At 39.0% G+C, this 25,011-nt stretch overlaps 2 protein-coding genes across 3 annotated transcripts; one reads left to right on the top strand and one right to left on the bottom strand.

Moving 5' to 3' along the window:
- The first annotated feature begins 241 nt into the window (after positions 1-241).
- nemp1 (nuclear envelope integral membrane protein 1) lies at positions 242-5,460 on the top strand. Its single transcript, XM_066672060.1, has 9 exons — positions 242-424; positions 1,417-1,541; positions 1,780-1,999; positions 2,445-2,517; positions 2,642-2,735; positions 2,820-2,934; positions 3,090-3,315; positions 3,560-3,736; positions 4,748-5,460. Exons 1-9 carry the CDS (start codon positions 316-318, stop codon positions 4,956-4,958), a joined length of 1,350 nt encoding a protein of 449 aa, XP_066528157.1. The 5' UTR covers positions 242-315; the 3' UTR covers positions 4,959-5,460.
- A 3,824-nt stretch (positions 5,461-9,284) lies between these two features.
- Positions 9,285-15,694, bottom strand: ormdl2 (ORMDL sphingolipid biosynthesis regulator 2). 2 transcript variants are annotated; one of them, XM_066673208.1, is made up of 4 exons: positions 15,602-15,694; positions 13,583-13,766; positions 11,338-11,489; positions 9,285-11,198 (listed from the first exon to the last, which is right to left on the bottom strand). In XM_066673208.1, the coding sequence occupies exons 2-4, from the start codon at positions 13,754-13,756 to the stop codon at positions 11,063-11,065; spliced, it is 462 nt and encodes a 153-aa protein (XP_066529305.1). In that variant the 5' UTR covers positions 13,757-13,766; positions 15,602-15,694; the 3' UTR covers positions 9,285-11,062. The 2 variants fall into 2 exon arrangements, with proteins under 2 accessions (XP_066529305.1, XP_066529306.1); XM_066673209.1 differs by having other exon boundaries at positions 15,534-15,618.
- Positions 15,695-25,011: the final 9,317 nt, after the last annotated feature.

Below are 25,011 nucleotides of genomic sequence, written 5' to 3' on the forward strand. Positions count from 1 at the left end.
CGTTACTAATAACACACCATTACTACAGTGTCTGCCCCACCCAAATCATAACTTCTCTGTGAGGGGCCCTGCATACTGGAGAACAAGGTAAAGTTAATCACAATATCCAGAAACACAGACACAGGCTGTAATTAAGCTACAAATTATACATATATGTTCAGCAGAGCTGATAAAATGGGTAGCGGACGTAGAAACAAGGAGGCCATTTTAAATTTGAATAAAAATTAGAAAGACTGTTCGGAGCTACGGTGCTGAAGATGGCGCTGTGGCTCCGGACGGTGTTTCAATGTTTCACAACAAGAGAAGCACAGTATCATGGCGGGATTCATGAAATCAAAAGCGAAGTTTAATTTTCTAAGCGTTAGGACAGGATTTAATGCGGTTTCTCTTCTGTTTCTCCTTCAGCTTTGCCAGCACACGTCAGGTAAAACATTGTACTGATACCTCTGGTTTTGTCAGTTGAGTGGCGGTTGGTTTTTAGAGCTGAGGGGAGGTGGAGCTGCGCTTTGTTTCTCTGACCGTAGGGGTTTGAGCTTAAATATGTTAGAGATGAGTTCATTTAGCCGTGTAAATACAACGGGTAAACAAGCTGAATAATAACTCTGAAAGAATGGCATATACTACAAGGATTAGTACTCTGTAAATGAGTGTCGTTTAGACCCAGCAGTTGGTTTACGAACTTACTTTACAGGTGGACGGTATGACCATAACATAACAACATGATATTCGATACCTTTAGACGATACGGAATAATATCGCGGTATACATGTTTAAAAGGTTCCCATTACTTAGCATATATAAAACACCCAGTAATGAACCAGTAGTGCCCCTACAATGGTAAAATATATAATTACAGACATATATTCGCTTTTACACTGATTACAAGGACCGCCTCCTTAAATCTACACTCACTGTCCATTTTATCAGCTCCACTGACCATACAGGAACATTTTATATTGCTATTATTGGAGACTGTAACCTATCCGTTGCCTGCATATTTCCTTAGCCCCCTTTCACCATGTTCTTCAATGGTCAGGACCCCTACAGGGCAGGTAGCCTATTATTTGGGTGGTGGATTGTTCTGCACAGCAGTGACACTGATCTGCTGGTGGTGTGTGTTTTGCTGGTACAAGTGGATCAGATACAGCAGTGCTGCTGGAGTTTTAAAACCTTCAGTGCCTCTACTGGACTGGAAATAGTTGACCAAACAAAAATCCACACAGCAGCATCCTGTGGACAGCATCCAGTGATCGCTCATGTGCAGCAATAGATGAGCTACTGTTTCTGAATTCTGACACTTACGGAGTGGGCTTTTCTTCATTAATCATCACAATGTTTTGTACGGAGATGCCTCAATGTCATGATGTATTGTTACACCTGATGTTGATTTGTAAGCACACTTTGTACTGCATGTAGGTGCCACACGTAACACAATCGATGTTAAAGATGGACAAGAAGTCAAAATTCGTGAAGCACAGCATTTCTGCTACATCAATCCAGTCCCTTTTCCTGGATGGAAAGAGACCTGGGTGAGAATCCAGGTAAGACCACCTGTGACTACCTGTAACTCAGCAGCTGTGAATGACAGTCTTATAAGTATAGACTTCCTATGGATTTATCTATACTTTGTTTCAATAAAGCCACTGAGTTTGAGGATGAACAGCTCTTTTATCATGAAAATTTCTTCATTCAGCAAATTTAGTAATCCAGCTCTGCAAAATACACTGCTGGTTGTGTCAGCTGTGACATGGCAAGATGACTCTCTTGTGTAATGTGCAGGTGCAAGTGTGGAGTTCCAAGGAGCTAAAGGTTACCGTTGTAAAGGATGAGGAGGAGCTCCAGGAGCTCGAACACTTTAGCATCTGGTCCCTGGTGCAGCACTTTATCCGTGAGAGGACCAATGAAACCAGTGTGAGTGTCAGCCTCTTCAGCGAAAAGACATGCTTCCGTGTGGACCCTTCAGATTCAAGGACGCTCTACACAGTGAAGCCAAGTCGGAGTGAGTCTGAAATGTTTACTGCTCTCAGAATATCTCATTATAGTAAGGTTAACTTTTAAAAGAAGACATATAACTTGTTACCTGTGTTTGATATTAGCTAAAGTTTATATGATTGCGTTTTCCACTAATTGATAGGCCAGTTTAATTGTAAGGTACATAAGATGTTGTTGTTATCATTTCTGCATAGAGTTATGTCTGAGTGACAAGCACAGTGTGTCTTTGGCATCTTGTAGAGAACAAAGTTGTACAAAGTAAATAATTAACGGCAGTATTCATGGAGCACTCAGTTGCTCTCTTTGCTGTAAATCCAAATGCAGTGCAGTAAAGTCTGAGTGGTGGTTGGAAGTTTTGGACTTGCACCATTCTACCTTTAGCCCAATTTATTGCTTACACACAATTTACCATCGTATGGTGATCATTCAATATTTTTTTTAATCTCATGTAGAATTTGACATCTACATGTTCTTCGTGTTTCTGTCTGGAGTCCTGCTGTACTTTTTTGCTGATACGCTCAGTAGGTAATAATTTATTTTTGTGTATCCTAGAAAATCTAATTTCCACATTTGAATTATAATTGATGAATGATTCGCTTTCCATTTTCTAATATATTGGTTGTTCCTGATTTTTGTTTATTATTTTAAGGAGTCAGGTCTTCTATTACTCAGCAGGAATGAGCACAGGGATGGTAGCCTCCCTCATCATCCTGATCTTCATCTTGGGACGATTCTTGCCCAAGGTGAGAGTCTAAATGTGCGTTCATTTTCAAATTCATCCAAAATTCTTTTTCCAATTACATGTTTTTATTTCCCTTTCTTTCCAGAAAAGCTCATTCTATGTGCTGCTGATGGGAGGCTGGTCGTTCTCTTTGTACATAATCCAACTTGTAATCAAAAATCTGCAGCTCATCCTCAAAGAGCACTGGCATCTAGCACTAGGTAAACCCAGCACATCTAATGTAATAGATTTCTAGTTCCCTCAAATAGTGACAACAAATTGGAAGTCGTCTCAAAGACATCTCCATTTTGTAGTTTTTTGTTTGAATATTTCTTTCGAATTCAGTTGAATAAAGAACAAATGTTTTTCTCTGTAGCCTATGTGGCAGTTGTAGGCTTCATCAGTTTTGCCGTTTGTTACCGTCACGGTCCTCTGGTGGAGCAGCGGAGTATAAACATCCTGTCTTGGACACTGCAGTTATTTGGCCTCTTGCTGGTATATGCTGGGATTCAGGTTCAGCAGGTGGCACTGGCAATCATAGTGGCTGCTTTCTGCTCTAAGAACCTGGAGTACCCTGTGACCTTGGCATTAACCCTTTTTCAGTAAGTATCTTACTGAAATACACAGTTTGGCTTCTCCTTTTACAAGCAGTTCTGGGTCTGCTATAGTACAAACACGTGAATTGTCACTGTTTGAACCAACCTCTGTATCTCCAAAACATTTTTCGCTCTGAATGGAAAAGGCTTTTGATTACTTCTATTGATTTGTTGCTACTGGCAGCAATCTGAACAGATCATTACAGTTCGTTGATGTAATTTTGTGTGGCTATGTGCTTATGTTTTAAAGGAAGCTGAAGTCGAAGTTGTACTGGAAGCCAGAGCCAAGGTGCATGCTGACAGAGGAGGAGTATCAGAAACAGGGAGAAGTGGAGACCCAGAAAGCTTTGGAAGAACTGAGGAAGTATTGCAGCAGTCCTGATTTTAACACATGGAAAACTGTGTCTAGACTGCAGTCCCCCAAGAGGTAAGACAAGTCTAAAAAGTGGTTGTAATTTTATCATTTGGTCTGTTAGGTCAGGGGTCGGCAACCCACGGCTCTTTGATCCCTCTGATGCGGCTCAGCTTTTGAAAATAATTAATGAGTATTTAATTAAAATGTATTTTATTTTGGTTCGTTCATTTTCAAAATGTAATTCTATGAAGATTATGGCGATCTTGTAACATCTAAAATATGTTAATATTTAAAATATTTTGTCACTCTTAACACACCTCACAACTTCCAATGGGCGGCACCCGCCAGTGTGCGGTTCCTTGAACTTTTTGACCGCTGACTGCACGGCGCCAGTAAAACAATGATGGCACGCAGAGAGAGGACAGCATTTTTATTTGCTGCCAGTGGATAATTTAAGTTCAGCGTTTTTTTCCATTTCTACAAGGACTCAAATAGACATTGAGTATTTTACTTAACCGTCAACACAACGTCTTTTTTTTCGGAGTTAAAAATGTTTTGTTGCATGCAGAAATGTTATTTCATTTTCTCTGCAGTTCATTGATTTCATAAATGTAACACAGTACAGTTTGTTTATACACAGCACAAAGGCAAAAAACCCTGTTATGCGCAGTGTTTTGTGGCTCCCAGTGTTTTCTTTACTGTGTGAAATGGGTCCAAATGGCTCTTTGAGTGGTAAAGGTTTCTGACCCCTGTATGAGGTGAACAAAAAAAATGTAAATTTCAAATATCATTTCTCATTTTATGGTAACTGTTTTATAGTATTAAAAGTGAAAGTTGCCATTAAAAAAATCTTTAAATGAACTGGTGAACAATGTATTAGTCCCTGCATTTGTAATGGTAATGTGTGCATGTACTGTGCATGGTTAAAGCCTCATGAGACATAAACAAATACATGTATGATTGTACATTCATATACCGAGAATCTTACAACTTGCGAGAATATGAATCAGATTTTTAAATGGGAATAGTCTGTTTTACATTTTTATTTCCTTCCCCTTTAATACCCTTTGACCATGTGCTCAGGTTTGCTGACTTCATTGAGGGCTCGCCTCATCTGATTTCCAACGAAGTATCAGTCCATGCTCAGGAGTATGGCTTAGGAGGGTCATTTTTGGAGGACGACCTGTTTGCCACGGACGAGGAAGATGAGGAGGAGGAGGGAGGCTGGGAGACAGAGGAAGATGAGAAACCTAGCATCAGTTCACCAGTGAACAACACAAAAAGAAAGAATTGAGTGAAGAGGAGGCGTAGAAGATGCGGTTGAAACTGACCATTTGCTCTGTCAAATAAGTGATCAGGAATGTGAAGGCGACTCATGAATGTGAGGACCGTTTATGACTAAACAACAAATGAAGCCATAGACCTGCTATAACACAACTTTAGGCTAAGGTCACAGACTCTAGATTAGCCCAGAGACTTGGACGTACTGTGGTTCTGACTAGAAACTTGTTGAAAACCCCACCCCCCCTGGTTTGTTTTTCCCTTTCAAAGTAATGGTCTGTAAATACGAGTGAACACATTTCCATTGTCAGAAACTTCTGAACATCATCCCCATCCCTAGAGAGGCTCCTGGAATTCTGTTGTATTTGGTTCCATTGTACGGTTTGTGTTGTGTTATTTAATATATATTATTTTTGCAACGATTTAGGAATAGCCTACTTTTGTGTGTTGTTTGTGTAGTTTTTTTAAAGTTGGTAATTGGGGAACCTTTATTTACAAGTTGAATTCTAAACAGTAAGTCATAAATGTATTTTTTTATAAAAGAAAATTTAAAAAATATATAATGGATACACATATATTTGTATGCATTTGTATTTTTTTTCCTTAGTATATTTGCAGGCTGAAATACAAAGTCTCCAGTTTCTGACTGACATGGCTGAGCACTAGGTGGCAGCAAGTTACCTGAAAAAGCAGGCAGTGTGGTAAAAACTACAACAACATTCATTCGTTCTAGCATTAATTTATTGTCTGTAAGGACCCTGGAGCTGTGTGACAGTGACACATTAACACTAACCGTGTAAACAGTATTTGTCTTCTATGAAAACTATGAAATCTGTTCCATACTGAGCTCCCATACTAAGTTACTTCATCTTGAATTTGTCTTCTACAGCAACAAACAATACAATTTACAAACCGTGGGGCCACAATATCTTGCCAGTCACTGCTGTTTCTGACATTTTAAGATGGTTTTGTACAGATCATGGACTGTTCTAGGGCTGAAAAACAAACTGCAGCTGCAGTTTTTCACAGCTTCACAAGACCTCCCCGCCCCCCCAAAGTTGTTAAGTGCTGGAAAGCAGGTGACAAAAGGCACTGAGTCCTTTTTTTCTCTTGTGATATAACAGTTAAAAATTGCCACATTCATCAACTGAATCCTTAGCTTAAAAATGCAAATATTTCCATACATGAATAATATATCATAGCATTAGCATAGAACACACTGCACCAAAAAATAAACACTAGAGGATCTTTGAAAAAACAGGCTGTAAAGTATAATTTAGAAAGGACTATAAGAAATCTTCTCAACAGTTATTTTGTAACTGTACGCTGTTGTTTACCGGCTCGCTAGAATTGGTCTAAACCTGACATTTAAATGATGCATCAGTTATTCAGTCCTCGTAACCTACTGGGAGTTTTATATTTATCAGGACATATGTCACAATAATAACTCATCATCATAACAGAAAGAGAAAACTATTCATCTAATCAAGGAAATTCTGTTTTGAAATCCTTCAAATTAACTAAAGGGTGATTCACCTCTGAGACACCAACAACTAAAAGAACTTCTCTGAGGTGAATCACCACTGACATTTCAGTGTAATCTGTGATTAGGTCTGGTTTGCGTAAACCGCATCACTATGAGACTTTTCTGCTTTTTGGTCATATGCAGTGCTCCTGTGCATCAGCAGGTAATTGATGTTTTTTTTGTTTTGTTTTTGTTTTGTTTTTTTCTTAAATTGTTGTTAAAGAGCCATGTGAACTGAATTTCCCAAAAGTGCTGAGCGGAGAACAAGTCAAAGATAGCTGGTGTGGACATCTGTACGTATGCTTTTGAGGAACTGTCTGGAGTTGGTGATAATGGGCTTTTTTGTTTAATTTCCCCATTTTAGCTTTTGGTGCTTTCACATATTTGTGAATTCTTCTAGGAGCCTTATCGAACTTCCACTTCTTTCCTTCGAGCGAGTCCCTCTGTGCTAGAACACTGCTGAGCTGTGCAGTAAGCAAACCACTTACAAAAACTTCTTTTCCCCATAGCAGATAAAGTCAGCAGACTTTACCTCAGTTCCCCTTAAAACTGTCTTTGGTGGCCCACCTCCTCGAACCCTACACTCTATTCAAATGCTGTGGCGATGGTGACCTTCTGCTGCTACTTTATGTCCTGTTGTTCAGGAACGATCAGAAAATAGAAATGCTGCACACGGTCTCTTTTATGTTCCACTTGAGTGCCCCGTGAATGTCACTCAGCTTTTGCTTTTGTTTTCCTGTCAGCTGAGATTCAGGAGTATTGGCATCTGGTGAAGCACACTTCCTTGTGAGCATCATTACTGGCTCAATGCAGGATGCAAATGAGAAATCAACAGGTTGACTTTTGCACTTTAATGCCGACTGCCAGGGTTCTTCAGTTGTCCACTGGACTGAGATGGCGGGCCATTTGCATGTAGTTCCCTGATGAACAGATACTGTTGCACACGCTAGGCAAATGTGGTAGGCCGGAGGGGACTCATTTTCCTCTGGTCATGTTCTTCCCTGAAAAGCACACTCGCCTGCCCCCAGCCGTGCTTGGTAGACACAAAAGCCATAGCCAATGTCCACAGAGAGAGGGGGGATTCCCCTACAACTAGTCGCTCAGGCCGATTTGGGGCTATCCCCTGTGTGGGCAGCATGTAAAAGGCCTGGTTTTCCCCTGGCGACACACAGGTGGGCTGACACAGGTAATCCAGGAGCATATCTGTGTTCTCCCACACAGCTACTACAGAGCTGTCCTGTGTAAGTGGTGGGCGTTTGTTGGGTTTCCTCCTGATAACGCCCCCTCACCTTAGGGATCACTGTGAGTCGAGAGGATTCCCATTTTACTAAGCACTCTGCATCTGTAACTGGAATAATCCAGTTTTGTTATGGTTTTAACCGGTTTAACTGGAGTCTACCTGTGGTAAATTCAGTTGAGTGAACATGATTTGGAAATGCACACACCTGTGTATATGAGAGGGATATGGCCTTCGTAAGAGAAGTCACTAAGAACCCAATCGCTGTGCTCTAAAGGTCCTCTGTGCAGCTGGGAGAAACCTCTAGAAGGTCAACCATCACTGCAGCACAGTCTGGGCATTGTGGTAAAGTTGCCAGACAGAAGCCTCTCCTCAGTGAAAGACACATGAAAGCCTGGCTGGAGGTTGCAGGAAAAACACCTAAAGGACTCTCACACTGTGAGAAACAAGATTTTCTGGCCTGATGAAACCACAACTGAACTTTTTGGCTTTGACTCTAAGTGTTTATCAATATGTTTTTCAGTGGCTGGGACAGGAAGACTGGGCAAGGTTGAGGGGAAAGCTGAACGGAGCAAAATGTACAAAGATTGTCTTAATAAAAACTTAAATTCAGGGCATTTGGGACGTCAGACTGGGTCAGAGGTTCACCTTTCAACAAGATAATGACTCTAAGCGTACAGTCAAGGGGCAACTCTTGAACCCAATGCAATAGCTCTGAAGTGTCCTGAAAATAGCAGTCAACCAGTGGTCCCCAACCTGACAGAGCTTGAAGGTTGGCAGAAAAAATGGCTGAAAATCCCAAATCCAGGTATGCAAAACATCAAGAAGGTCAAAAGGTGCCAAAGGCGCTTCCACCGAGTATTAAGTAAATGGTCTGGAAACACGTCAATGCAATATTTAAGTGTTTTCTTTTCAATAAATTTGCAAAATATTTAAAACTGTTTTAATTTTGTCATTAGAGGGCATTGTGTCTTGGGTTTTTAGTTTCATTTTTAAATGTTTGTAGAAATTGCTCATGGACTAGAACTGCACAAAGAACTAGGCTGAAATAAACAGGTTCATTTTAGGACTTTTTGATTGCCAAGTGGAACATGTACAAAGCAAAATGGAAGATGCCCAAACCAAAGGCCAAATGCTAAAGAGACCAAACAATAAAGGATTAAAATTGGTTAGTTTCAAATGATATTTTATAGTATTTTTCCTTTTTTTAATCACCAAAGGACTATATGAATGTAATCTCTCGCTGTATTTGTGGGTATGAGATTACAAGTCACTCTTTGTAACCCATACTCTGTAGATGATACTGTAGAAGATGTTTTTTTCCATCTCTACACACCTGACAAGATCTGGTTAGTTAATGAGTTGATATTAATATAATAATAATATTGTGGACCAAGACTGGAAACGAGAACCCCTGGGTTTGGTAAAGTTTCTGGATCGTTATAGAATAAAGTATACTTTATGTGCTAACCCCGAAAAAACTGTTACAGAATAAAATATATTTTGTGTCTATTTACTGATACATTCCAGACTGACTATGAATAAGATTAACGCATTGTAGCCAGTGTTAAGATGTCTTTCAAGTTTTTATTGCGTAATTAATGGCCCAATTTCCCTGCAAAGGAAACAAATGATAACAAAAGAATGCATAATGAAAAATCTGTACATTTCAGTTGACCTACACTAAAACCATTAACCCAGACCCCACAAAGGGTCTTAAGTAGGTTCTCTAGAAAAGGCAGTGGTTCTACATGTAATCATGGCAATTCAAAAACTAAATCTCTTCTCTGAAAATAAAAATAACACCAAAATGGTTCCACAGTTGGTACTAATCAAGGAAACCTTTTTCAGTGCTATATACAATCTTTCTTGCTATGTGCCTAAGAGAAAGAAAGAATAGAAATGGAGTTTCATGATTGAATAATAACATTACAGCATCTGCAGCAGCTCATTATTAGTAAGTGAAAATACATGGAAATATAGTGAGTAAATAAGCATGTCTGGGATCAAATCCAAAATAGGGAATATATCCTGTAAAGTCCAAAAAAAAACTGAAATAAACACAAAAGAGAATCTACTGGGGCAATAATAACAAGGTAGAATATGGTGTGGTGTAGAGAATGAGGACAATGCTTTTACCAACAGAAATAAGGTTAAATATCATTCATACCTAAAACAAAGCACTAATATGGCAGTAAACTTGTGGAAAATATGGAGATATAACTTACAGATCTTTTCTGAAATAACCAATATCTACAAAACAGTCTCATAAAAACAATGTGTACTCTAACGGCTTCACTTTCCTGTTACAAAGTGCTACTCTTTACAGTTTTATGAATGGAAGAACAGATCCACCAAGTGTTCAAGTAAGTAGGCACCTAACGTTTGGACAAAGCAATAATTATAATAATACTTAAAACAATATAGAAAATAAAGGGGCTAAAGCATCTGAAACTAGAATATCCACGTGTCTTACAGGAGTGAATGCGAGATTGATATAAAAAAGGGGAATTTCACAGATATTAAAACATTTCTGCCGAATTAAATTGTTAAGATAAAGTGGTCATTAGTCATTCAGAGGAGTTTGATGGTAAATGTCAGGTTCTGGAAGAACTTCTCGAGAATATTTCATAGTTGTGATAGGAACCAAGCATCTAAAGGATTTATGTCTCAAAATCTCACCCACAGCCTGTTATTGCAGTAAACGGTTGGGATTATTTTGCCTGGCGAATGAGGCATTGTTTTGCACGTCACGGACAATCAATCCTACACAATTTCCATGATGCAGACGTGCAAGTGGGTTGCAAAATTTATCAAAAATAGCAGTGGTTTCAGATCGTGCACTCCTGTCCGAATGATGTTCATCTTAACCACTGACGTATGTAGATGTTTCGAAGAACTGTTCGAATTTCTCTTCTGCGATAATTGTATTACTAATTCATAAATGCACCCCATAGTCAACTGAAATGGCTAATGTGATTCTATCATGTCTTTTGTTGGAGAGAGAGAGAATGGTACTGGGTCCAGGCATCTTTTTAGAACTCAACAAAGAAGAGATGGAATCAGGATTATATATTGTATTACCTTAAACTACTTAAAAGGAACACTGCCTGCAGTGAGATTTGTTAGCAGTCATTAATTTAATCTATATTTGGAGTAGATTCAGAGTTTGGAATGCATACCCACTGAAATTCCTGGAAATGAAATCTAATCCCAGAATGTTACCACAAACTCTCTTTGATACAGTGTAAAACATCAGTTCGCTTCAGACTGACAGACTGTTTGGTCAATGTCTGAGGTCAGGCTAAAGAGTTCATTTATCCTCTTCATTTTTTCGAGCCTCTTGAGTGTTGCCTCAGTATTTATTGATCCCAAACAGACGCACTCCATGGAACTGAGGCAGCTTTGGGAGGAGGACAGTGAGCAGGGAGCCTGTGTTGATTAGGAAATGAGTTGGGTCATATTTGGTGTAAAAGCTGGCAAGAATGTACCTAGAAGAGAACAAAAGTGATAGAATTATTAACCCAGCTACAGCTCATAAACAGTATAACCCTGAAAGAACACTATAATTAGAAGTATAATAACACAATAATAACAAAAACAGGAAAGGTGTGCAAAGATGTAACTCACAGCACAATGGGTGAAATGGTGAGGAATTTTCTTGATGACGTGAACTGGATACCATAGTCCATTTGTTCCCAGTGAGTAAGCAACCGAGCTTTACCCTGGTCAGGTGTCTCAAACGGAGTGCCCTTCACTGTGTGAAGGAACACATACATTGCCTAAAACGATAAATAGGCAGAAGCAAAAGTCACAAATGTATATACTCATCGTATTTTGTATACAAGGTCTTCATCTAAAATTCCATGAAATTAAACTCCTCATTAAACACAACTGATTTCTATTTATTAGCTAATTAGCAAGGCCGGTAAATTAAACAGGGATGAACTCATCTCTGCAGAGCTGTGGTCTGGAAGAAGCCAGGTGTGGCACACCTGTTCTATGCATTGCACTATGCAGGTAAAGAATTTGCAAGTCATTATTATCCAATATGTATATATGACTATAATCTCCCCAGATTAAACATCCCATGCATCATTCCTTCTCCAGTGCTAGTTTGTACAAGCAGCAGGTTTCATAATGAAATTGTAGGGAGTATCTAGTCAACAGTCAGTTTGGCACGTTTCCACCAACAAACTGGTTCACGAAACAGAAAAAAAAGGGTTCCCAGTTGGAACCAAAGAACGGTAGGTTCTTCAGCGCTGTGGGTGAATAATAGGTAGTAAGACAGAAACACTCTCGGTTTGTGTGTGTTTCAGGGGCTGTGTTTGGCGCAACACCACGCGCATTAGCCAGAGCCTTGGTTTGGCGTTGGTTAGTTCACAAGCTCAGCAGGACGTCTCAGAACTCAGCAACATTTACACAGTATTATATCTCACAGAGAGAGGAGGACTGCTGAATAAGTCTTGTTTCACGAGTGTGTGTCTTAGTGGTGGGGAGGCATTTTGTGGCGTTGGTGTGTTTATAAAACTCCATATAGCTGCGCACAGCCACATTAAACTTTCATTCATTCATTATCTGTAACCACTTATCCAGTTCAGGATCGCGGTGTGTCCAGAGCCTACCTGGAATCATTGGGCACGAGGCGAGAATACACCCTGGAGGGGGAGCCAGTCCTTCACAGGGCGACACACATTCACCCACACGGACACTTTTGAGTCACCAATCAACCTACCAACGTGTGTTTTTGGACTGTGGAAGGAAACTGGAGCACCCGGAGGAAACTCATGCAGACACACGGAGAACACACCACACTCCTCACAGACAGTCACCTGGAGGAAACCCACGCAGACACAGGGAGAACACACCACACTCCTCACAGACAGTCACCCGGAGGAAACCCACGCAGACAAAGGGAGAACACACCACACTCCTCACAGACAGTCACCCGGAGGAAACCCACGCAGACACAGGGAGAACACACCACACTCCTCACACAGTCACTCGGAGGAAACCCACGCAGACACAGGGAGAACACACCACACTCCTCACAAACAGTCACCCGGAGTGGGAATCAAAGCCACAACCTCCAGGTCCCTGGAGCTGTGTGACTGCGACACTACCTGCTGCGCCAACCCACATTAAACTTCACGTGTTTTAATCTAACCAGTAAATAAGTAATTGTAATTCAGTTACTTTAATTAATTAAATCAATCTTAAAGTCAACATCATCTTCTTTGGTGGTAGATCATCTAGTATTTATTTTGAATTAAAATGAACAAGAAAAACACAGAAGCCAGTGTAATTTATTATGAACAAAACTTTGTGCTTTTTTCACTTCTGCAGTTATTAGTCGTGCCCTCCATGTAAACCACATGTAAACAAAGACGTTGATATGAAGCACCACAGATTCTCCAGACCTTCCAATGACAAGGGTACGTGTTTTGGGCTTTCCTCTTTTTGAAATGCCAGAAACACCTTTGTGACAATGGCTATATGGCTAATGGTAGTCTGACTAAACTAGGGTTGCCTAGTTTCTCTTTGCTGTTTGTTTTCTCACTGATTAGCTAGGATTCCCCCAGTCATTACCATAACATCACTGGAACTCAACATGTAAGTGTACAACACTTACATCAGCTAACAGACGCCCACGTTGGCTATCACTGTGCTCAGCGATGAAAGAGAGGGAGAGCCAAACTACCCACCCAGAAAAAGTGAGGACAGCTAATTCTCTAATTCTGTAACTTGAGAAAACAGCATTTGTTTCTGATGAAGTGGCCAATGTGTAGCAGCTAGAAAAACTGGAAAGCTAAAATATAATCTTCACTCCATCTCTATTAGGTGTGACCTTCAAAATAAATGTGCACTCACTGACCAGATTGTGAATCACATTTGTTAAGGTCCACACTAGTCCCACGCTGAAGAAAGGGATGCTCAGCAAGACGATGTGTAACACGATGGTGAGCAGCAGGTACGTCAGCCAGATTCCTCTGCTATTCATGACTCGGGTGTTGGGGTTCACCTCGCTGTGAGCAACGCCCACATTCATCTTGAAAGAGCTGAAAGAGGAAAGGGGGGAGAGACTGAGTGTATAACTCAAGCAGATCTTATCTTTCATACTTATGTCATAGTTATTAAAAAAAACGTTAGAGTTCTCCGTTTCAGTTTGCAATGACATTTCAAATATTGTGTCACAGAGAGTGGAGTCCCTGCCCTTTCGGCCATGGTCTTATCAGATGCAGCTGTTTGGGTTCCTCTTACATGAGAAACTCTGGTGTCGTTTCCGAGTTCAAAGAAATGTGGACACAACTAAATGCTAATAGTGACAGATCAAACTTGATAAAGCTCTTTTTATTTTCCCTGCACCTTCATTTCTTCAGTGGTTCTACAAAGTCTTAAATTTTTCAACTGTCCATGGTTGATCATCTCTGATTCTTCATGCCATGCCATAGAAGACATATCTGAACTGCAGGAAGGCCAGTGAAGCCACAGTTTTGTAGCATGTGCAGAATGGAGTAGCATCGCTGTGCTAAAATGGCAATGGACTTCACCAAAAAATCTGTGAAGGGAAACACACATTGGTGCGAGTGTGTGGGTGAATATATGATTGTGTGTCGCACTGTGAAGGACTGGTGTCCCCTCCAGAGTGCGTTCCCACCTTGCACCCAGTGACTCCGGGTAGATTCCAGACCCACCGCGACCCCGAACGGGATAAGTACTTACAGACAATAGTAATTACTAAGATTTTCCTTTGTTACCTCTTTTAATTACTGAGTGCTTTACTGATGTAACACTTTAAATTTCCCAACTGTGGGTCTAATGAAGGACGATTATATCTTGTCTTCCTAAAATCCCAACAAATGTTTCCATATTAAATGGTGCCCTCACAGCTATGCAAGTCACCCATGCCTTGGGCACTGATCCACCCCCAGACAATTAGAGATGCTGACATTTGCAATTGTCCGGATAATCCCTTTCATATTTGACACTGAGACCACAGGACACTCTTCCACTGTTTTTTTTTTTTTTGACATATGAGATTAGCTTAACTCAAATACGTTATTAATTTATGGCTTAATTCTTTTTATATCAATTTCAGGTGGCTTTTCTTAATGCAGAGGCAGGCTGTGTTCAGTGACAGTGGAATTCCAAAGTACTCGTAACCCCCTGATTTATATTTACCACAACAGCATGTTTGTTTGTTTGTTTGTTTATTTCATTCATTCATTAATTCTATCAGAACAAACTTGCCTAAAATAATAAAAGCACTTTAAAGGCACGTGTCTCTCCAATAATATATTAGTTCTGAAACGTGCATAATATGATGTAATTAAGTCCCTGAATATGCAAGAACAAAATGTTTTCATTAAAATGTTACTGAGTTACAAACAATTACTTTCCTCACAAATGTATCTTAGCAGAGTCCAAGTTGTTTTCTTTATGAAAAAACTGAGAAAGTACAAACCCATTTAAATACACAGGTAACTACCAATGTCTGATGTAAATGATTTGTGGCCATTTATATTAAACAGAGCTTAAAAGCTTAGTTTTAGATAGAAGATACATTTACGTAGAAGTCATAGATCAGTATAGATTTACACACGTATAGTGTAAAGTGTATATTTCTATGTAAACTGTACTTAAAGCTTGCTACGTGTTCCGCGCACTGAAAATGCAGTAAATGTTATAACCTCACGTAATGAATTGTTACTGTATGCTACGTCACTAGTTAGCTTAGCAACATACGCTAAGGCTGTAAACCCAAGAAAAGGCTAGTAACACAATTTAATTACACTCATACACATACATCAACGCTGAAACTGTACCTTGAAATGTTGTTTAATTTCAAAGCGAGATTTTAAAAGCAAGTAAAATCACGAAATAAATGACTTACTACCGAGAGCGCTCATATACCACAACAGCAGCGCAACCAGGAAATCACAACTTCGCCTCGGACACGCCCTTCAACTTTTTGATTGGTCGAAATTGCTCATTTGCCTTGCTTCTCAGGGTTCCCTACTTGTACCTCCTTTTTGTGCTTTTTTATTGGGATGGTCTTATCCGACCTCTTAAAGGGGAATTCCACATTATTCAATTATTATATTTATTTCCTGAATAATAAGAGAGTTAAGATGTAAACAGTCATTCATTGCTATTTGATATGAAAATTGTCCCTTCTAGAGAAAGTTACAGAGTCATAGTTGTTTACCGTAGTAGTGGTGACAGGAAACAGACATGAAGAATATTATGCCTAGAAAAACCCCTGCACAGAATGGTATTATGTAAAAGATTCTGTTATATGATAGTTTTGAGACATGTTTTCTTCTCGTGTGTGTGTATATATATATATATATATATATATATACACACACACACACACACATAATGTCAAACTGTTTTACAAAGTGGAATATAAAAAATAAATAAACAAGATTGAATAGAATGAGTCATATAACAAACAGCATTAAATTTACATTTGAAAAATGCATATAAAATACAGGAAACAGTGGCACAACAGGTTCTCTGTCAGAAAAAAAGTGTATTGTAAATTTTCATTATTGTTCATTAAAGGATAGCTTCAAATGTACACCAGTGGTTTCAGAGTCAAGCTGCATTTCCTAAAGTAACATTGGATTACATACTAGAACTGTTTTATTTAACAGAAAAGAAAACTAAATTCTAGCTGTCTGAAATCAATTAAACCTAAAAATCAACAAGTTCTAAAGCATATGGTAAATGTTTCCTAATATTTATATAGTGTTCTCCCAGTGTCTGCACTGGTTTCGACTTGGTGCTAAGATATCCTCTCAGAAACCAAAAAGACTTGTTGTTAAGTTGACTGGCACTATGAAATTGTCCACCAGGCAAATAAATAAATAAATAAATAAATAAAATGAATAAGTGGTGCTTGTATTAAGTTATAATATTATATGCAGTTAGGGTTAGTGTTAGGGCTGTTAAAGTTTGTTATGGTTAAGGCAGGGGTTATTTATGCTGTCTATCACCAGCACTGTAAAGAAATCTGAGTTGGTAAAATTTTCTACAAAGAAGCATTTACCATTTGAATGTTCTGAATGACTTAATTTACATCTTCATGATTTATTTATGCAAAAACATTGAAAAATGCATGGAATTCCCCTTCAAACTCGCTGCCAGAAATTAGGCTTCAGTTACTTGGATTGCCGATGTAATGCGTTCTTTTTATATGTTCTCGAATACTGGGACATTATTCACTTCAGCTGACTTCTGTAATGAGTTTATGTTTAAAAACAATCTCTATCGCTTTTCAAGGCTTGGGTTAGTAGCATTTCCATTTCCTCACCACAAAGAGGAAAAAGGAAGAACTGTTGAGTCACTCAGTGATTGTGTGAATTCAGTGAGTGAAATTTTTATAAAGTGTCCAGGACAGGTCGATCTCCGTTTGATCTACATCTGTTGGTTATTAATTAGGTATCATTACCGAAGTGTTCCCAAACACAGGAATATGTTTGTTTCTAGTGAACTGATAGAGTCCCTTCTGAAGGGGAGATAACGGGAAGTTAGCATAAGATAGGTGTGTGTTTAAAGTAATTTGGTAGCATTGGAATGATTTGTGTGTTTGTTTGCTTATTTATTTATTTAAATGTATCAGGAAGCCCTTCAGAGTAATGGGAATGTTTAAGGAAAGCACACACCTTCCCTTGCCTTTTCACAAACAGGCTTTGACTTCAGATTGGGAAATTCACTCATGCTGACCATGCCATTTCCTCATTGAAGTAGCACCGTGTGAACTGAGTTCCTCTGAAATTACTGCTTTCCCTCGCAGGAGAAGGAAATCCAGAACAAACACAATGCCTGATACACTTTGTGCAAGAGAGTTGTTCATGAGTTTATTGATCCTATGTAGGAACATATTTAGAAAAGGTACATTAAAAAAGAAAAAAAAACAACAATACATACAAATTAACAACGCAGTTCACTCAACCAATGACACACGTGGATTAATAAATAACAATAAATAATGTTCCGAATAAATAAACGAATAAATACATCATGTATCATGTAAAACATGATTACGTGAACATCATTTTTATGGTCAGCTATCAATAGCTTACAGTGTGTAATCATAATGTATGAGAACATTTCTTTTGTATTTTAAACACAGCAGTGGAGTACGTTTTGATCAACATGATCGTGATAAGTATCCAGTTGCTCCGTCACATCCTCATGTGAGGAGAGACAAATAGTTGAAGATGCGAGCCGTTATGATAGAGAAGGAATAGAGGCGCTCCACGCTGTCTCGGCACAGAAAGCTTGCGCTCCAGTTCTCCACAATCAGAGGCTCGGGGCTTTCTACAGGCTCCTGTTGGGACAGAGTTTTACGTTAGAGGGACAATGCAGAACGTAACTAGGCTGTATTACACACAGAAATGTAATTCTGGAAGAAAATGATTGAGGGGAAACACCCACATCATCACCATAATGATAAGCAAGCACACCTTAGCGAGTTTTAGAGCCTGAGTTCAAAATGGGCATGGGCTCTTTGTGGATAAATGTGGACAAACCTGTAAGTTTCTATACATGGGGCACACATGGGTCAATATCAGTTTTATATATAAAATTGACCAATCCTGGTCCCACCACTGACCCTCGATATCATCCGTACACGAGGTCAACATTTAATCCATCAATAAAACTAGCTGCTACAAAGCTGAGCTCCCCATGTGAACCTCAAAATAACTTCACACCGCAGTGTTTAACCTGTAAAGAACTATATATATATCTGCATTTTCTGCATGTGTTTATATTTCACCCCTGCATTATGATATTCGAGGTGCTTTCTTCAAGTAAAATCTAGGATTACCTTCAGTGCATGAAGGAGTTTGGTAGTTAGTTCCGCCACAGCTGTAGTGTTGGCTTTCCATTTACTGCATTTCTCCGCCTTAAAGATTCCACCTTCCCCAAAGATCCTGCTGTAGTTCTTTAAAGCCAGAGCGACCCTTGATAAACAAGGCTGGAACAAAGAAAACAACATTTGATCAGTTCAACATCTGTGTGCTATTTAAATCAATACAAATCATACAACGGTGAGCCATTGCAACATAATGTTACACAACTGGAATATCAGTGTGGGTACCAATTCATATTTATGGCATCTTGCTGAGAATCATATCCAGGGCTGCTTACAAAGTAATCACATTAAAGCGGTAGATAAATTCAGCATTAGGGGTCTTGTATATGATGAACATTAAATATCCCACTGTTTCTTGCTTTCTAAAATTTACAGTCGTTTTTACAGTGTGAGCCTGGCTTAGTTTGTGACTTCACAGTTCACACTTTGATGGTGGGAAGTATGTGCATTGCCATATCATCACCACTCATTAATATTTGACCATCGTGTTACATTAGAGCCTGTGCCACTATAATCACCTCTGCATTCTTCTGAAGGCTGATGGGATCACACTTGTCCTCCGGTCGGATCATCAGTGGAGGGTTACTAACCGCAGCCAGCTTTTCTGGGATCTCAACCTGGAAAAAGTAAACGACTGTGTGTTACATTCATATATTCCTTTACAACATTGGCTGTGTCTGTCTTGTTTATAGCAGTGTTATAATATTATAATGAGTCTTGGGCCGGCAGTGTCAGGAAAAGCATTTTAATTAATAAAATTACAGGATTTGTTTTGTAGCACAGCACAAGTACTATCATTATAATTCTGCAAATGTGATTAACCTATTTTATTATACAAAATTACACAGTTATTAAACAGGCAGACAGACAGGGTATAGACAGATAGACAGTGTACGGTTGTGAAGGTATATATTCTCACCTGTGTGTACAGGTATCTCGCTCCTGTGTTGAGTTGTCTACTCAGGTGTCTCCCGGTCTCGTAATCCAGCTGTCTGGGAGCGCGCGCTCCCGCTCCGGCAGGAGCTCCGTGCGCGCTCTGGAGCACGAGCGCAGAGAGCGCGGCGAAGAGCGCCAAGCACACGAACGAGGCCATCCCGCTGCTGCTGTTGTTGTTGTTTTTTGCAGGCTAATTGTTTGTTGTTGTTGCGAGGTGAGCTCGAGCGATGTTTGTCCTAGTTATGTTCTGCACGAGCTGCTCCACGCTCCTCGTTTTATAGTGGATGAGGAGCATGAGTCACACGGATTTTCCCTCCGTCAGTCGGTCGGGCTTTAATGGTGATTCAAAAAAAAAATAAATAAAAAAAAAAAGACAAAACCCTGGACCACAGGTGGACAGCTGCTCGCAGGTTAATTAACGCGATTCATTTATTCTACTGACACCATCAGCCCCCAGTGTTGTTTACATTAAAATTACATTGATACCCAACTCTATTAAGCCAGGTTAATAAACTGTTATAACACACACAGGAAAAAATATCGGTTTCATCTGTGTGATTTGTCTAATCTTATTTCTCTATTAATCTTGACTGACCTAACGTTTATTATTCTCGGAGTTTCCTGGAGGAGATGACTGTTATAATATGTTATAGCACATTTTGGTAAGAAAGTCCATCTGTAATAAGTATAATAGTCATATGCAAATTAGGTCTGTTCAGGGACTTAGGTTCACATATTTGCAAGTAAGTGGCCAATCTCCAGATACATGTTTTTATATCTATCTATCTATCTATCTATCTATCTATCTATCTATCTATCTATCTATCTATCTATTTATCTATCTATCCCAGTAAACAAGGAACGTCCCTGGACGTTCAAAATAGGTCTAAAAGTAGTCTGTCCGTCAAGGACATATTTTAAACGTCAACGGACGTCCAAAATCCACCTTAATAAGTTAGTTAAGTGGTGACCAATCGATAACGTCAGTGGACGTCCAAAATGCGTTTTATACAAGTAATTTATTTCGGGACCAATTAATAACGTCAATGGACGTCCAAAATACGTCTAATAGTCGTCTTTTCAATGTCTGTGTTTGGACGTCTTTTCAACTTTCATTTTCAACCTTAAGAGAACGTTGATTAGACGGCAGTCATTACGTTATTTCAACGTTGAATCAACGGCTAAATGTTTACTGGGATCTATCTATCTATCTATCTATCTATCTATCTATCTATCTATCTATCTATCTATCTATCTATCTATCTATCTATCTATCTATCTATCTATTGTTTGTGTGTTTGTTTGTGCTGGAAAAAAGAAATACACGTATCCACAAAGTAGTAAATTTACTTAAGGTTTATTGGAAGTCAATATAAAAAAATTATTCCGAGACATTTTGGAGCATTTCTATTGGTCCATTCATCATGACGTTTTCCCACAATGTGAAGGGCAGCTGCTGGGTTCAAATGATGTATCACACTAGCAATTAGAAAAAGTGGAGATTGATTTTTGTCCTTTGGACAGTGAAAATACATGCTGAACAGAAATATTCATTTTTAAAGATATAGTAACACACTTCATAGGTTTTACTCTATAAACCTTATTTTCAGCCGTGTTAATTAAGTGTTCTGTTTAATGGATCACTAGGCTCCCAGCCAGAATGTTTTTGTTCCAAAGTGAAATATCTCAGGTCTTAATCGCCATAAAACTTTATCTCAGTGCTGTGTTGAGAACTGTTCTTCTGTTATTCTCATGGAACAGAAACTGTGGCCCTAATAGAATCTTTAATACATCTACGGAATATTGCAGTTAAAACCATTCATTCATTCATTCATTCATTCATAAGATCTCACTCTCTGCGTCATGACCCAGAACAGATGACCATTAGGTCTTATTTATTATTTAACTTATTATTTTATTTTAATTAATATTTTATTATTTATTTTATTATTTAATTAATGTTCTTTGAATGTAACCAGATCACTTTAGTCAACGTTGTGGGAAGGTCACGTACTGTTCACTAGATAGTGGTTGGTAAATTCACAGGAAAATGACAAATTTAACATTATCATTGAGGATTTAAACAACAGTACAACGTGTAAAATCATTACATTCTTACACAACAGCCTTATATTTGTGAAGTTATATTTAATTCTAGCTTTAAATAAGGGTCATTTGTTCATTCATTCATTCATTCATTGTCTGTAACCCTTATCCAGTTCAGGGTCGCGGTGGGTCCAGAGCCTACCTGGAATCATTGGGCGCAAGGCAGGAATACACCCTGGAGGGGGCGCCAGTCCTTCACAGGGCAACACACACACACACACATTCACGCACACACTCACACCTACGGACACTGCTGAGTCGCCAATCCACCTACCAACGTGTGTTTTTGGACTGTGGGAGGAAGCATCCAGAGCACTCAGAGGAAACCCACGCAGACACAGGGAGAACACACCACACTCCTCACAGACAGTCACCCGGAAGAAACCCACGCAGACACAGGGAGAACACACCACACTCCTCACAGACAGTCACCCGGAGGAAACCCACACAGACACAGGGAGAACACACCACACACCTCACAGACAGTCATCCGGAGGAAACCCACGCGGACACAGGGAGAACACACCACACTCCTCACAGACAGTCACCCGGAGGAAACCCACGCGGACACAGGGAGAACACACCACACTCTTCACAGACAGTCACCCGGAGGAAACCCACGCAGACACAGGGAGAACACACCACACTCCTCACAGCAAGTCACCCGGAGCGGGAATCGAACCCACAACCCACAATTATTTTATTAAGGGTCACTTTCTGAAATTATTCACTGTTTTTTTGGGGAACAAATCTAATTCTGTTTGAATGAATAGAACAACTATTCCATGGAAACTGACCTTGTCACAGGCCCAGTCACTTTATGAACTATTTAAAATGATATTTTTATTATTAAATTTGTGACACTTTGTTTTGGTGTTTATATTTTTTATTTTTAGCCTCTTTTCAAAATTAGTTTTTATTTAATTAATTTCCTTTTCTGTTAATATCTCAATATGTAATAGCTGTGCATGTGCCTGATGTGTAATAATCACAATCAAACAAATATGAATATTCATTTTGTGTGTGTGTGTGTGTGTGTGTGTGCTGGGATCTATCATTGTGAACAAAAAGCACATAAACAGGAAAACAATTAACTTATCTATTGTGATAATCATTACTTTGATTAAACAAAACCCCTCACTGATCCAAACTACAGTCTGAATTTGTTTTCAGTCACAAAGAGAGAAAAAAAATGAAACGTTAGATACCTTATTTTACCAGAAAGCTATTTTATTTTTACTCCAGTGCAAGTATAGCCTGCTTGTGAGGAAATAAATCCTCATTTTCCTTACGTTTTATTGTTTTAGTCCTCCATATTTGTTGCTCAGATCTCTCATTTTTTGAGATTCAATGATTTGTTTAAAGGTATTTCCTACTTATCATTGGTCATTACTAATACATCCTGCATGAGCAAAGATGGATTTTATCTGCTTTTCTTTGTGATGCTTCCTTCTACCTTTTCACACTACTGAAAACCAACCACACAAGTACCAGGACTCTAATATTTCCCCTTCTTTTCTCCGTTATCTGTGTCTCGATTCTACACTGGAATTACATTATTACAATTAATAGGACACTCATAATGCTATATATTTTATGATTGTATGTTATAACTTAAAGACCCCCTCCGGTCATTGATTAACCCCTAAACTCATTTCTGTTCATCAAAATAACAGATATAGAAGTTATTTCCCAGTAAAAAAAAAAAAACCCTAGTGTTTGTAAGGGGTTCCGATGTATCTCCTCACCTACTGTTCAGCCCTGGTGCTGAAAGCATTTCTCACACATGATTCATGTTCTAACGTAAAAACACCACACCAGCATGGTCAGAGAGTTAAACGTTTGATTTTCACTGGAGAGGGTTTTTACCCACTGACAAGCACCGGTTTTTTTGACAATAGTGGGAAACTTTTTCAAAAGGCTCTCCGTCATAGAGAACCATCTAATTATGCAAAGAACAATTTTCATTCTCAGGTGGTTACAGAATTATTTTTTTCCCTGCAAAAAAATACCATTTTTATTTCATTATAAAGCGTTAAGCTTGTTAAAGAAAGAAAGATGAGGTAAACTTTCTTTTTTTAATTGATATTTGCTCAATATGGAACTCAATTGTGCCTACGCACTGAACCCATGCATGTCGGTGAAAACACAAACACACACAGACACATGCACACATACAATATTCATTCATTCATTCATTATCTGTAAGCGCTTATCCAATTCAGGGTCGCGGTGGGTCCAGAGCCTACCTGGAATCATTGGAGAAGCCTCTCGCTGCAGCCTGTAGGAAGGCGGAGTTGGACATCCAACCCCGCCCACATCCAACCCCGCCCTCTCACCACGTCAGAAGCCACACCCGTGGCCTAGTGATTTTCTATGTCCCAAATGGTGCTCTAGTCACTATATACCACACTATTTTAAGGTAGTGTCCGAAATTGTTCCCTACCCTCGTGAATTCGAACACAGCTCACGCTCGCGCCCTAAAAACTCTCAAACAGAACGTTTTTACGGAAAAAGTAACAGCGCACGTTATGTCGGTGAGTAAAAACATTTAGTTTGTAAGTATAATTACAAAGCTCGTTGTTGTCAGTGTTTTTGCTAGATACACGAACACGTTATAAATACGTTATTTCAGTATGTACTAGTAGGGTCATAGATAAATACACGAATATTCAACTGCGGCACGAGTGTTGTGTGATTGATTTAGCCAAATAAGTAACAGAGTTACTGATATTTAATTACACAAAGAAAAAACTTGAGACAAGACTAACAAGACTTTTGACTTAAAGAAAAGCTCACAAATGTAGTTACAATGAACATGAATATCACAGATAAACTGTAATCTCCTTTTATGTTTTATTGTTTTATTTTTTTCAGCATCCAGCCCACGTTCAGGCCACTTTTGACCCTTCAATGTTCAATGTTCTCAGCTGTATCTATGGGATGTTTCAGTATGAACTCTACATGGCCCTTGATTGGCCTTTTGACTTCAGTCAGGTGATTACTTCAGATTAGGACTTTTTTGAGGATACATTTCCAGTAAGGCTTTAAACTGCATTCTAAACTTTGTCATTTGTCTGTTAGAGTGACACCCCACAGCTCCGTAGGTGGTGGTGCCGGTTACTGTCACCTGCAAGGTATATACACCTGTTACTGAAACAAAAATATTTACATACACATGCAGCTTTCTCTCAGACACATTGTACATTGTACTGTGATGTTTTACATTTTGGAGAGACCACTTGTTAAAGTCGTTGTATTGAGTTATTTAAATTGTTTTTGTTTGATTGGTTTATTGCAAACAACGTAATGTTTGTAAATGTAGCTGATAAACCTAATTTTCAATTATCTTACATCATTGATATTCCAAC

This window comes from Hoplias malabaricus, chromosome 5 (assembly GCF_029633855.1).
Source record: "Hoplias malabaricus isolate fHopMal1 chromosome 5, fHopMal1.hap1, whole genome shotgun sequence".
Lineage (NCBI taxonomy): Eukaryota > Metazoa > Chordata > Actinopteri > Characiformes > Erythrinidae > Hoplias > Hoplias malabaricus.